Source organism: Oryctolagus cuniculus, chromosome 19 (assembly GCF_964237555.1).
Source record: "Oryctolagus cuniculus chromosome 19, mOryCun1.1, whole genome shotgun sequence".
NCBI classification, from domain to species: domain Eukaryota; kingdom Metazoa; phylum Chordata; class Mammalia; order Lagomorpha; family Leporidae; genus Oryctolagus; species Oryctolagus cuniculus.
This window is the reverse complement of record NC_091450.1, coordinates 24,898,776-24,911,776: the sequence shown is the minus strand read 5'-3', so window position 1 is coordinate 24,911,776 and position 13,001 is coordinate 24,898,776. Positions and strand designations below refer to the sequence as shown.

Here is a 13,001-nt window from a genome sequence, read left to right as displayed (position 1 = left end):
ACTGGTTCACCCCCAGATGGCCACAAAGGCTGGAGCTGTGCCAATCCAAAGCCAGGAGCCAGGAGCTACCTCCAGGTCTCCCACGCGGGCACAGGGGCCCAAGGACTTGGGCCATCTTCTACTGCTTTCCCAGGCCATAGCAGAGAGCTAGATTGGAAGAGGAGCAGCTGGGACTAGAACCGGCGCCGATATGGGATGCAGGTGCTTCAGGCCATGGCTTTAACCTGCTGTACCACAGCGCTGGCCCCAAGCACCTTCTTACTCACAATGAATTTCCCTGTGATTCCAAGGGTTCTCCCAGGCACACAACCTGCAATTCTGGGTTGGCTCCCCACTCCCTACCCCCTGCCCAGTTATGTTTCCATCTCCACTAGGTAGGATGCAAGTTGGGGTCTCTATAAATGACCCCATGTTGTCTTCTCTGCCCCTGAGCCTGCCACCTCAGGGACTCACCACCACCTCAGCACGAGGGACCAAGGAACCCACACTCGCCCCAAATCCTGCAGCTGATGTGTGACCGTCGAGGGGAGAGATCACACCAACAGCCTCAAGTCACGCTGACGAGATTGAGAATGCCACAGCACGCCTGCCTCAGAAGCCAATGGTATATTTAATAATAAAAAAATACGGACATGGAGAAGCACTCTATCTTCCCTCTGTTGTATTAGCAAATACACACAGGAATGATCAAAAATAGATTTCACTTCACAGCACGGTTCTTACAACCAGGCCACGGTGAAGCCCGGGCCTCGCTCTTGGCGAAGGCTGCAGTGGAGCCTGGGCCTCCGTATCCTGCGAAGCTCCTTGGGTGGCTGACAGCTCCTCTGGCTGGGTCGGAGACTTTAGGTTGACTGGAGCACTTTGGATTTCTTTGGCCACCGTTTGGGGGTGCTGGGAGCTTTCTTGGCAGATTTACCGGAAGTGGTGAAGAACTTGGCCTCAGGTCTTTTTGGAGTCTGTCTTGAGTCTTTTTTCCCCAGTGAAGAGCTTCTTTCTTTGTCTGTCTGTTTGATTTTTGGCTTCTTCCTTGGGCCTTTTTCGGGGGTCTCAGGCTCTGCAGCTTTTGGGGTCTCTGAAGCTGGCAAGGCCTTTCTCTTCTTGCCACGAGGTGTCTTGGGACCAGGACTTGTTTTTGAAGGCTTTTTCTAAAAATAATTACACAGTGTACAATTAGCGCGATGCTCACTTAAGCTAATGTGAAAAACCCTCAAGCACTCTGGAGGCACTTTAAAAACAGGTCCAGCGCAGTGACAGCCGGGGACCACACCCACACGCTGCTGCCTGCTCTGGCCCGGGGGCTGGCCAGCCTTCTCTGAACACGTGGCGAGAGCAGCCCTCCAGTCTCAGAGACGCATTACTCCCTGACTTGTGAGACAGCACCCCCCAGTAACTAGACAGACACTGTGAACACAAATGAAGCCATTATCAAAGACCCACAAAATACTCTCTTCTGAAATCCAGGAGTTCCGATTCCTGTCAGGACCGCTGGAGGCGGATGTTCTAAGTCACACTAATACTCTAACACGCAATGAACGCACAAATCGGTAATGTAGCTGTTTCCTGTCGAGTCCTGTGTGCTGTGGGGCGTGCATGTGGCACACTTTACAGGACTGACAGCTTGGTGAGCTCCACACCAGCTTCACTGCAAACGTGCAAAACCTTGGCTGTGACAGAGCTCACTAGGCCACTGGAATGCCTTAGGTTTTTTTTTTTTTTTTTTTTTTTTTAAAGATATTCTGGTCTCCCATGTGGGTAGCAGGGACCCAAGCAGATAGACAGTCTTCTGCTACCTTCCCAAAGTGCATTAACAGGAAGCCAGATCAGAGCGGAGCAGCTGGGACTCACCAGTGCTGATTCGGGATGGCAGGGCCGCAAGCAGCCACGCAGCCTCCTCAGAGACAGGAGTGTCGCAGCTCCAGGACAGACTTATGGCAGCGCCCTAGCACGTGCACTGACTGCCGTGCCGCCAAGAGTGCGCGCTCCGTAGTTAACAGCTCTCACCTACCAGCAGCGAGGGGCTGCAGACATGGATAATTCAAAGGCACACTGTCCGTGGATTTTCAAAGCCGGTCAGGGCAGAAAGTGGAGTATATGATTCTATTTCTGAAAGTGAGTCCTAAAAATAATCTTAAGGGAAAAAGACAGACATCTTCCATCCACTGCGTCCCTCCCCAGAGGGCTGTAACGGCCAGGACTCTGCCAGGCCACAGGCAGGAGCCAGGAACTTCTTTGGGTCTCCCATGTAGGTGCAGGGGCCCACGGGCCTGAACCACCTTCCTCTGCTTTCCCAGGCATGTTAACAGGGAGCTGGGTCGGACATGGAGCAGCCAGGTTTGGAACCAGCACCCATGTGTGTTTTCTGGCATTGCAGTGGCTTTACCTGCTATACCACACACATCAGCCCAAGTCCTGCTTCCACAGACCCAAGTTGGGGCCAGGGTTGTGACACAATGGTCAAAGCTGCCGGCTGTGTTGTTGGCATACCATAAGGGCACCAGTTTATGTCCTCACTGTTCCACTTCTGATCCAGCTCCCTGCTAATGACCTAGGAAGAGCAGCAGCAGATGTCCCAAGTGCTTGGGCCCCTGCCACTCACGTGGGCGATCTGGGGGAAGCTTCTGGCTTCAACCTGGCCTAGCCCTGGACCTTACGGCCATCTGGGAGCGAACCAGCAGATGGAAGATCTCTCTCTTTCTCCTTCTCAGTAACTCTTCGGAATAAATAAAATCTCTGGAAACAAAACAAAACAACCCAAGGCCCTCTGCCTCCAGTGGTTCCTAGCAAAATCTTAACTCCTGGATTTCAGAAGAGTTTACTTTGTGGTTCTCTGATAATGCAGCCCCATGCACCTGTGTTCGCTGCGCCTCAGGCTGCAGTGAGAGCCCGGGCAGAGGGCTGACCTGGGCTGTAGTCCACCGTGACACTTGCACACAGACACTCAAATCTGACGGTATCCTGCAAGTAAGTGGTGTGTGACCGTCCATCACGCCCACACAGGAAAGGAGGGTAAAGCAACATGGCTGTTCTCGTGTTGCTCATCACTTGTTACTTAGGGTATGCGAGCCTGCCACACAGTGGCCACCGTGGACAGGAACCATCACTACCTCGGCACTGTCAGCTGGAGTCGTTCCTATTGGCACCAGCTGCGGAATCTCATCTTCGGAGTCCTCCGTCTTTCTCGGCGGGGCTTTTCCTTGGCCGGGCTTCTTGTGGGAGGCGGGGCCCTTCAACGCAGCAGCGCCCTCTGCAGGTGCCTTGTCACCCTTACTGGGGACTGGCGCAGCCTGGCCGGCCTGCACCGCTGACTTTTTGTTTTTCTTCCTGCGCTTCTGTTTCTCCTGGTTTTTCTTTTCTTCTTTTTTTTTGGCATCCTACCAAAGAACACGAGACATACTTTTAGCAGAAATACTTCTGTTGATTAAGCACTTGAACTTGCGAGTCCTCCTAAGCTCCTTGAGCTTGCAGGGCCTTGATGTACAGGAGAGAACAAGCCCCACAAGCAGCACTGAACCTCAGCTTCCCCTTGTCTGTGAGTCCTACCCAAAGCATTTCATATAACACACTGGTAATTTATGTACTGTAACGTGCAACCTAGAAACCGGAACTGAGAGGCATCTGTTAGCCTAACTGAACCTTAAAGTTTGCTCATCAACAGTCAATAAACTACATTTTAGGTTTTCTCCCTTAGCTACCTTTTGGCTCTGTACCAACCACTTATAAACCTCCATAGCTAAGACAGAGTCAGACTTCCAATACCTGGGTCAGTCACTGTGGCACAGCGGGTGAGGCTGCAGCTCGGAGTGACCACATCCCCTAGCAGAGCGCCAGCTCTAGTCCCTACTACTCTGCGTCTGATCCAGCTCCCTGCAAATCCACCAGATGACAGCCCCTGCCACCCTCATGGGAGACCGGGACGGAGCTCCTGGCTCCCAGCTTTGGCCTGACCCAACTTCAGCTGTTGAGGGCATTTGGGAGTGAACCAGTGAAGTTAAAAATGGACTCCTGTCACGCAGCCTTGCAAATAAAATCAAAAAATCAAAATAATTAACTTAGCAATAAGTACAAGCTCTATCTATCTTAATGTATTTTATTCACACCAATATTAACCAATCTCACACGTAGCATGAGACCAACAAATCTAGAAGCACAGGTACCAGAAAATGAGTGGTCTCGGTAAGACAGGGAGAACGGTACCCACGTCCTCGCCTCTGAAGCCACCCACACCCTTGATTAAGTCCACCCAGACCTGAACCCCCCTGACCTTCCTCTTCAGGGCCCGCAGGGACACTCTGCTCGCTTCGTCCACACTGCTGACAAACGAGGAGAAGATGGGCAGTGCGACGGACTTCTCGGTCTTCATGAACAGGAGCTTCACGCTCCCCCACTTCTGAAACAGACCCAGAATGCGGTCACCGGCCGCTCCCCCCGCCTGAGCCGGCAGCTGCCACAGCCGCAGGACCGTACCTCGGGCAGTTTCTGGGAGAGCCTCTCCGTGACGGCAACGACGTTCTCGACCACGTGCTGCGCCTGCATGCCAGTGTGCCCGACGCGGATGGTGCTGAAATGGAACAGTGTCGGACAAGTTTTCACATGAAGCATGGCAGGTCACCTGGGGAACAGCACACAACCCTACGGCTGTTTTTTAAACAGCAGGATCTACAGGTTATAAATGCACTTGCACTTTAAAGGAGAACTACCATCTCTCAGGTACTGAAAATGTCATGTCGCAAACAGGTGGCTCGAGGGCTGGCCCTGACCACGTGAGAAGAGAGGATCGGCAGGCAGGCCAGAGGCGGTCCTCCTTCATCCCAGAACACCCCCAGCTGCAGCCATCCGTCCGCTGTGTCGAGGGGATGACTCCTGACGGCGGTCTGCGCTCTTACAGCTCTATTCCCCTAACCCAGCTCCTTCTGAAATAAACAGCTTCTGTCTCTGGCCAAGGGCAAGATCACCCCTTTGGTCAGAGCGGTGTGGGGTGTGGGGTGTGGGGTGTGTGTGTTGTGGCCCAGTGGGTCAGGCCACCAGTCAGGACAGCTACATCCCACATCTGAGTGCCTGCGACAGGGTCCTGCCTCAAGCTTCCAATCCAGCCTCTTGCTAATGCACAGCCGGGGAGGCAGAAGTCAACAGTGTAAGCACTAGGGTCCCTGACACCCATGTGGGAGATCCAGGAGTTCTGGGCTCCAGGCTTCTGATGGACCACACTGGGCTGCCACAAGCCAAGCGGGAAGCCCAGAGGGTCCTCCACGGGCGGCAGAGGGGCTCACTGTTGCTGTGTGTCAAAGGAGGCTGGAACTACAACCAAGGCCGCAGCTCCCTCCAGCAGGGGTCTCCAGCCACGTTTCCTGGCCCGCAAGCGGTCTGTCTTCCCGGAGGGAACCCGGTGCACTGAGTTACCTGCTGGGAGCTGTGGCAGGGATGTTCCTCTGCTTTCACCCTGCTGCCCCTTCTCCTGGCCACTCACTGACCCCACAAACCAGGCCTCTGAGACTGTAGCTGACCACACTTCCCATGAGCCACCACCTCAGCGTCAGACTCTAACCGGGAGTGGGGGTCCAGGCTCAATGACCAACTCTCTGGGCTTCCTCCTACAGGCAGAAGGCAACCCCACAGTCCACATGGCCTGCCCAGCCACCTCCTGCTCTGCCTTAGTGGCAGACGCTCTGAGAGCTAGTTTCCCTGGTGAGCAAAGCTGAGAAATCTCTGTGGGCGCTGGTGCTGAGGGCAGTGGGCCAAGCCACCACAGAGTGGCTGGTTTGAGTCTTGGCTGCTCTGCTTCCAATCCAGCTTCCTGCTAATGTGCCTGGGAGTGTCTGGTTCCTGTCCTTGGCCTGGCCCAGTCCTGGCTGTTGTGGGTATTTGGGGAGTGAACCAACAAACAGAAGATTTCTGTCTCACTTTCTGTCACTCTGCCAAATGAATGAATAAATCTAAAAACAAAGTAAAACTCTGTGGTCTGGTTTCCACCATGTGCAACCTCTGGGTTTGCAGGAGCTCCTCGGACGGGCATCTCTGGGTAGAAAGGCCATACCCTACTGGGAGCTCCCCTTCCCCATGCCACAGAAGACCCCAAGGTTAGCAGACCAAGTGTTTTATACGGGGCAAAACTTGCTTCCACAGCTGCAAGCTATCAAACCTGACCCACCTGCACTGCTTTCTCTCCCCACCTAGGAAAGCAGTCACTGGCCTAAAAGGTCTTCTAGGGTATCTAAATCTACACGTGGGGTTCACCTATCCCAAGATGCCGGGCAAGATTAAATCGATGGGAAAATACACACTGGACAGGCCGAGGCAGCAGGACGGACATTGAATTCACCTAAGAAGTGGGTCACTTTACGGGATGATACCATATCTCCAGAGGACAGTATAAAAACTCAGAACCACTAATACGCTGCAAGCCGTAATCTGATTCTCCCAAGTACTGACAAGCCGCCCTGTCCAAACCACAGACAGTAAAAATGGCGCTCCTCGAGCAGGACGCCAGGTGGTGCTGGTCCACTTCCACCACAGCAGGAAATTCTATTAGATCGCGCTGTTCTAGACAACGGAACAACTCCTAAAGAACGGATTTTAGCTTAATAGAAGGATCTTGTTTTATCAATATTATCTGTTTAAAAAAGTTGATAGAAGTCATGAAATATAAGATTAAGAGAGGGGCCGGTGCTGTGGCATAGCGGGTAAAGCCGCTGCCTGCGGTTCCAGCATCCCACATAGGTGCCGGTTTGAGACCTGGCTGCTCCTCTTCTATCCAGCTCTCTGCTAAGGCCTGGGAAAGCAGTGGAAGATGGCCCAAGTCCTTGGGCCCCTGCACGCACGTGGGAGACCTGCAGGAAGCTCCTGGCTCCCGGTTTTGCATTGGCGCAGCTCTGGCCGTTGCAGCCAATTGGGGAGTGAACCAGCAGTTGGAAGACCCCCACCCCCTCCACTTTCCTTTCTCTGTTTAACTCTTTCAAATAAAAAATAAATATTAAAAAAAATTAAAAGAGGCACAAATAGGGGCTGGCATTGTGCCACAGCAGGTTATGACGCCAGCATCCCATGCTGGCACTGGTTCAAGTCACAGCCACCTCACTTCTGATCTAGCTCCCTAACACACCTGGAAAGCAATGTAAGATGGTCCAGGTGCTTGGGCCCCTTCCACACATATGGGAGATTCAGATGGAGTTCTAAGTTCCTGGCTTTGGCATGGCCCAGCCCTGGCTCTTGTGGCCAACTGGCGAGTGAACCAACAGAAGAGGGATCTCCGCAACTCTCCTTTTCAAATAAATAAATAAATGAGTCTCTTAAAAAAAAAAAAAAAGAAAGAAAAAAAAAGAAGAGAGGCACACATAAATGCCTTCCACCAACCTGCAAGAGCCATTTTTAGAGATGTTTAAGACAGTGCCGCTCACACAGTCATTGATCTCTTTTGATAAATTCTTGGCCAGAAGGTTTACAGTCACCGGGAATCTGTGAAAACACAGGAGGCGCTGAGCACACGGAGCACGCCCAGCACGGGTTTCACGCTGCTGCGCTCCGCCCTGCCCCGACTTACTTCTTCCTCTGGTAGAAGTGCCTCCCTAGGTGGGAGGGCAAAAGCCGCCTGATTCTTGCGTCAGTGATGAAGAAGTCAAAGCTCCCCAGGAGGCGGAGCTTGGCTTCATAGGCCTTATATTCTGTCTTTAGAGTTCGGAAAGGGATGATCTAGAAAACACAAGTGTAAACACACAGAAAGTTAAGACCCTGAACAAGAAGATGAAATATTCACACAACTCGGGCTTGTAATCGAAACGGCCTAGTCATGCCCTCCAACGTTTAGTGACCACGTGAGAACCCAAAATGCACTACGCTACATGCTGGGGCTACTGAGACGAATGAGGAACGACCACGGCTCGAGAAACTCAGACCCGGGGCACAATGAAGACAAACACATCAACTACAGATCAGGGCGCAGGGAGGCAGACAAAGGATGCTGTGGGACAGAAGGAGCAACTTTAAGAGCCCCGGCTGCTCCTCTTCCGATCCAGCTCTCTGCTATGGCCTGGGAAAGCAGTAGAAGATGGCCCAAGTCCTTGGGCCCCTGCACCCGGAAGAAGCTCCCGGCTCCTGATCAGCCCAGTTCCTGCCATTGCAGCCACTTGGAGAGTGAATCAGCGGATGGAAGACCTTTCTCTGTGTGTCTTCCTCTCACTGGTTGTAACTCTACCTCTCAAATAAGTAAACAAAAATACGCTGCCTCCCTTCCAGCTTCCTGAGCGAGCACCTGGGCCCCTGCCACCCGCACGGGAGGCCTGGCTGGAGCTGAAGTTCCTGGCATTGGCCACGGCCTTCAGGGACTGAGTCAGGAGGCGGGGAATCACTGCCTGTCACTCAAATACATTCAAAATAAAAATTTTAAAAAACCAGAAAAACACTCAACACACATCAGTATATACCACTTGAATTAAATCTTTCAAATGACTCGGAAACATTAACCTGCTTCCTACCTGAGAAATGGTTTTAATGCCATGCTTTTTCAGAAGCTTTCTATAGAAACTTTCTGTGTTTTCAGGAGTCAAATTGGGTTCATCCTTGACAAATAAACAGACTTCTGCTAAATCCGAGCGAATGCCATGAGGTAAGGGCCTGCAAGGAACGAGAAGGAAGCACGATCACGGACAGCCTCAGTGACCACCCAGAATCCACGACGGCCCTGACGTTAGCAACCCGCGCCTGTGCGTGAAGCACATCCCGCATGAGCACAACATGCAAAAACACTGGCTTTCAACGTCCACACAACAGATTTCAGAGACAAGTCAATCACCACAAACACCCACAGGACTAAGTATCAATCAACGCTTGGGATGGGGCCGCCGCTGTGGGCTGTAAGAGCTAACACGTAAGAGCGACACCTACCATACACTGACGCCATATTTACACGCGCTATGCGCTCCTACACGCTCCTGTGTTAGAGCCAGCTACTCGTATCTAGAGTCCTGATTTGAGACTTCACCTTCTGGAAAACTGAGCTCCATAAACAAGTTAAATAGGAAACACAGATCAAAACAAGAGGGACCAGCAAATATGCACTATTATGTTTAGTCTTCTACGGACAAAATAATAAAAAAAATGAACCCAACAATGGCTTCACTGTCTCCTTAGGTCTACATGTGCTAAGGAAGCAACATTTCCTTAAGTTAGGAGAAAGCAAGCGCTACAAACCCAGGGGATGGCAGAAACCACCAAGAATGAGTGTAGGGAAAAAAAATCCTCAAAAACGTAGCTTTCCAGAAGGGGAAACTATCTGAACGAAGCTGTGGAATCAAGAATGCAGATGGAGGGGGCGGTGCCATGACCTACTGGGTAAAGCCACCACCTGAGGCTCCGGCATTCCATAGGGGTGCTGGTTCAAGTCCCAGCTGCTCCACTTCCAATCCAGTTCCCTGCCAATGCACCTGGGAAAGCAGAGGAAGATGGCCCAAGTGCTTGGGCCCCTGCACCCGCGCGGGAGACCTGCAGGAGGCTCCTGGCTCCTGGCTTTGGGTTGGCCCAGCTTTGGCTGCTGTGGCCATTTGGGGAGTGAACCAGATGGAAGACCTCTCTTTCTCTCTCTGCCTCAGCTTCTCCTTCTCTGTAGCTCCATCAAATAAAACAAACTTAAAAAAAGAATGCAGACGGAATCTGTCAGTAATGAATCAGGCAATCTGGCTAGGGCAGGGGTGGGAAGATCAGCTGTAAGAGAATCCAAAAATCTCAATTATCTTCCTACTTCTAACTGTTCAACTTCCCCACTTTGTGGAGGGAAAAAACAGGGTATTCCCTGAGAAGTTCTTCATGACAGACAAGCCACGATGCCAGACAGAAGGCAGGACGTGCGGTTCTATTTGAGTTTCAGATGTATTTTGTATTTTCATTTGCTGGATCTGGTAACTACAGAGGACCTTTCTGAACTGAGAGCCCAGCAATGAGCATGTAAAAGCACCAGACTTCTCTTCTGCAGAAAAGCTCCCCGTCCGGTTTTCCTCTCAGTCTCTGCAAAGAGCCCGTCCCGGCCCTCAGGAGGTTGAGTTCACTAAAACACAAAAGCTGTTTACTCTACCCCACGTTCGTTCTCCCAGTGCCTAGCTTTTCCATGTAATGGAACGATCAGGTTAGCTGTCCACCAAGGCCCCAGAGAACTGGCCAACTTTCTAGAAAAATGCATGCCTGCGATGGTTTACCCTGACTCTGGCGTGATAAACAAGGCACAACCGGTAAAGGGACAGTGAGGGAACAAGCAGACTCCAACAGCCAAAGCGGAAAGCCAGCACTTACAGGGAGACCCTCAGCTCCTTTTTGGGAATTTTCCACAAAACCACCATCAAAAACAAGCTGTCATTCTCGTTCAACAGCAGGCCACTCTCCTTTCTCCAGGACTTGGAATGTGCCACCAGGACTTCCACCGCCTTTCGAATCTGCAAGTGGACACACACAGGGAAGGCAAATGCTTTTCAGTGTAACACGGGGCACGGGCTGCGGCGCTGGCAGCCCAAATGGGCGCCGGTTCGAGTCCCGGCTGCTCCACTTCCGATCCAGCTCTCTGCTATGGCCTGAGAAAGCAGTAGAAGATGGCCCAAGTCCTTGGGCCCCTGCACCCGCGTGGGAGACCCGGAAGAAGCTCCTGGCTCCTGGCTTCGGATAGGAGCAGCTCCGGCCGTTGCGGCCATCTGGGGAGTGAGGAAGACCTCTCATCTCTCTGAAATTCTTTCAAATAAATAAACAAATCTTAAACACAACAACAAACCACAATTTAACACGCACCCTCCTCCCACACACTTTCTCCCTCGGGCTCCCACAGTCAATGCACACTCGCAAACAGCGGCCCCCGCCTCCTTCAGAGGCGGCCCCAGGAACACCGCACAACCACAACGCGCCCCGAGTCTTCCCTGAGGCCCCAACTCTGTGCCAGGCCCTCGCGCATTTCCGAGAGGCCCGGTCCCTAACGGCTCCGCGGAGACCTGGCCACGGCCCACCGTCCGGAGGAACCACCCCAGGTAATAAGAGCACCTCCACGTCAGAGAGCCAGGCCGCAGGGTGTGCAAAGGAGGCAGCCGCCCGCCCGCTCGCGCGAATCCACGGACAGCTCAGCCAGCGACCCTCCGAGAGCTCCCGGGGCCGCCCCCGGCCGCCGAGCCCACCTCCCAGGCCTCTCACCCCGCTTCCGGACCACCTGCCCCCCGAGCAACGCACCTGCTCTCTGTCCAGCTGCGCCAGGGCGGTCGGGTCCGCCGGAGTCGAGCCGGAGGCTGACGGTGACGCTGGGGCCGACGCTGGGGCCGACGCCGAGTCCTCCATTTCGCTCCCACCGCGTGCAGACGCCAGAGCTGCACCTCGTGCGCAGGCGCAACGCAGACCCGGAACCGGAAGTCGGGGGAGGACACCAGCGTCTACGTCACTTCCGGGACGTGCAGCGCTGGGTGCCCGGTGTCCAGCGGCGATCGCGCGGGGTCAAACGACCTGCGGGGGCTGCATATCCGGTTCTGAGGCGGCGAGCCTGTGCTTCCACTGCCGGTGCGGGTGATAGCCTGGCGCCATCGCTCTCTCTTGTACTTACACCAGAGAAATTTAGAAAGTGCATGGATGCGGGACAAGAGCCTCGCGATCCTGGCTCCGGGCTGACTGGAGGCGACTCCTCCCCCGGGCTGGCGGGGACCCCGTGCGAACCCCGGGCGCGCGGCTGGGCGGCGCGAGGGCCGAGGGCCGAGCCGGCTTCAGCTTCTCCGGAGAGGCGGGAGGTAGCGTCGTGTACCACAGACAGAATGGGACGGGGCGACGGGGGGCGATGGTGACTCCCAGCCGCCCGACAGCAGCCACGGGTCCAGTGTCCCCCGGAACCTTCCAGAAACCCTATGGCTAGTCCGTTTTTCGCTGTGTGGGCCGGTGAGGTTCAGTGGCCTGCTTGGGAACACCGGCAGGACCCGGAGCTGTGGCCTGTGCGTGCGGGGAGCGTGGGGGTGGGCACTCGGGCTGGTGCCAGTGTTCCTGCGAGGCCTTGAGCTGGAAGCCGGCGGGGGTGACGGCTCCCCGTAGGAGTCGCTTCTCCCAAAGCGCTGCCTGCATGCAGGGGCCTTCGGCTCATCTCCAGTCAGGAATGGCCTCGTCTCTAAATCGCGTTGCAGAAGATTCTTTTTTTTTTTTTTTTTTTTTTTTTTTGGACAGGCAGAGTGGACAGTGAGAGAGACAGGGAGAAAGGTCTTCCTTTGCCGTTGGTTCACCCTCCAATGGCCGCCGCGGCCGGAGCGCTGCGACCGGCGCACCGCGCTGATCCGATGGCAGGAGCCAGGAGCCAGGTGCTTTTCCTGGTCTCCCATGGGGTGCAGGGCCCAAGCACCTGGGCCATCCTCCACTGCACTCCCGGGCCACAGCAGAGAGCTGGCCTGGAAGAGGGGCAACCGGGACAGAATCCGGCGCCCCGACCGGGACTAGAACCCGGTGTGCCGGTGCCGCAAGGTGGAGGATTAGCCTAGTGAGCCGCGGCGCCGGCTCTTCTGGACTCTGGGGTGCGAGGGGGTTGGATTGAGCACTGGGTGGAGCCTCCTCACGTGACTCCAAGCAGAGGGGACGCGGACCGTGGGTGCGGGAGACAGCAAGTGGAGGGAGGAATGGAGGCGAGGCTAGCACTTGACTCAGTCTAGCTGAGGGTTTAGCCTCCCTGGGAGAAATCGCAGACCCAGTGTTTCTAAGCTGATGGTGGGAGACAGTGGGAAATGATGCTTTAGGATCATCGTGGTTTTGTGGCCTTTAGGGTGTGTGTCTTCAGTACCACGCTTTTCCCCAAGCCTCCCCTTGAGTGTGGGCCTGGCTGCGTGACTTTGTCCCAGCAAACAGAATACAGCAGTGATCAGATGTCACTTCCGGGAGCAGGTCGAAGACTGTTTCCACCTTGGGTGTTTTCCCTCTCTCCCTCCTCCACTTCCTCATCGTGAGGGCAAGCTAGCTGCCATCCGAGGCGACGGGGCAGCCCGCCAGCCCATCCTCCCGGCGTCGACCACCCAGGTGACAGC

The 13,001-nt window shown here is 54.3% G+C and overlaps 1 protein-coding gene across 4 annotated transcripts; it reads right to left on the bottom strand.

Moving 5' to 3' along the window:
- Positions 1-591: 591 nt before the first annotated feature.
- On the bottom strand, positions 592-11,383 carry RSL1D1 (ribosomal L1 domain containing 1). Of its 4 annotated transcripts, none has more exons than XM_008257732.3 (9): positions 11,188-11,383; positions 10,273-10,412; positions 8,466-8,604; positions 7,535-7,683; positions 7,348-7,449; positions 4,465-4,558; positions 4,262-4,387; positions 3,105-3,371; positions 592-1,145 (listed from the first exon to the last, which is right to left on the bottom strand). In XM_008257732.3, exons 1-9 carry the CDS (start codon positions 11,290-11,292, stop codon positions 843-845), a joined length of 1,425 nt encoding a protein of 474 aa, XP_008255954.2. In that variant the 5' UTR covers positions 11,293-11,383; the 3' UTR covers positions 592-842. The 4 variants fall into 4 exon arrangements, with proteins under 4 accessions (XP_008255954.2, XP_008255955.2, XP_008255956.2 ...); XM_008257733.3 differs by having other exon boundaries at positions 4,262-4,384; positions 11,188-11,359; XM_008257734.4 differs by lacking the exons at positions 8,466-8,604; positions 10,273-10,412 and having other exon boundaries at positions 11,188-11,348.
- Positions 11,384-13,001: the final 1,618 nt, after the last annotated feature.

What these genes read in the sequence shown, in the direction of transcription:
- RSL1D1 (XM_008257732.3), bottom strand. Translation starts at nt 11,292, where the DNA reads ATGGAGGACTCGGCGTCGGCCCCAGCGTCGGCCCCAGCGTCACCGTCA. An exon ending in CACTTCTACCAGAGGAAGAA is followed by an intron (nt 7,450 to 7,534) that starts GTAAGTCGGGGC and finishes GTGTTTTCACAG; the next exon opens with ATTCCCGGTGACTGTAAACC. An exon ending in TGCGGGCCCTGAAGAGGAAG is followed by an intron (nt 3,372 to 4,261) that starts GTCAGGGGGGTT and finishes GTTCTTTGGTAG; the next exon opens with GATGCCAAAAAAAAAGAAGA.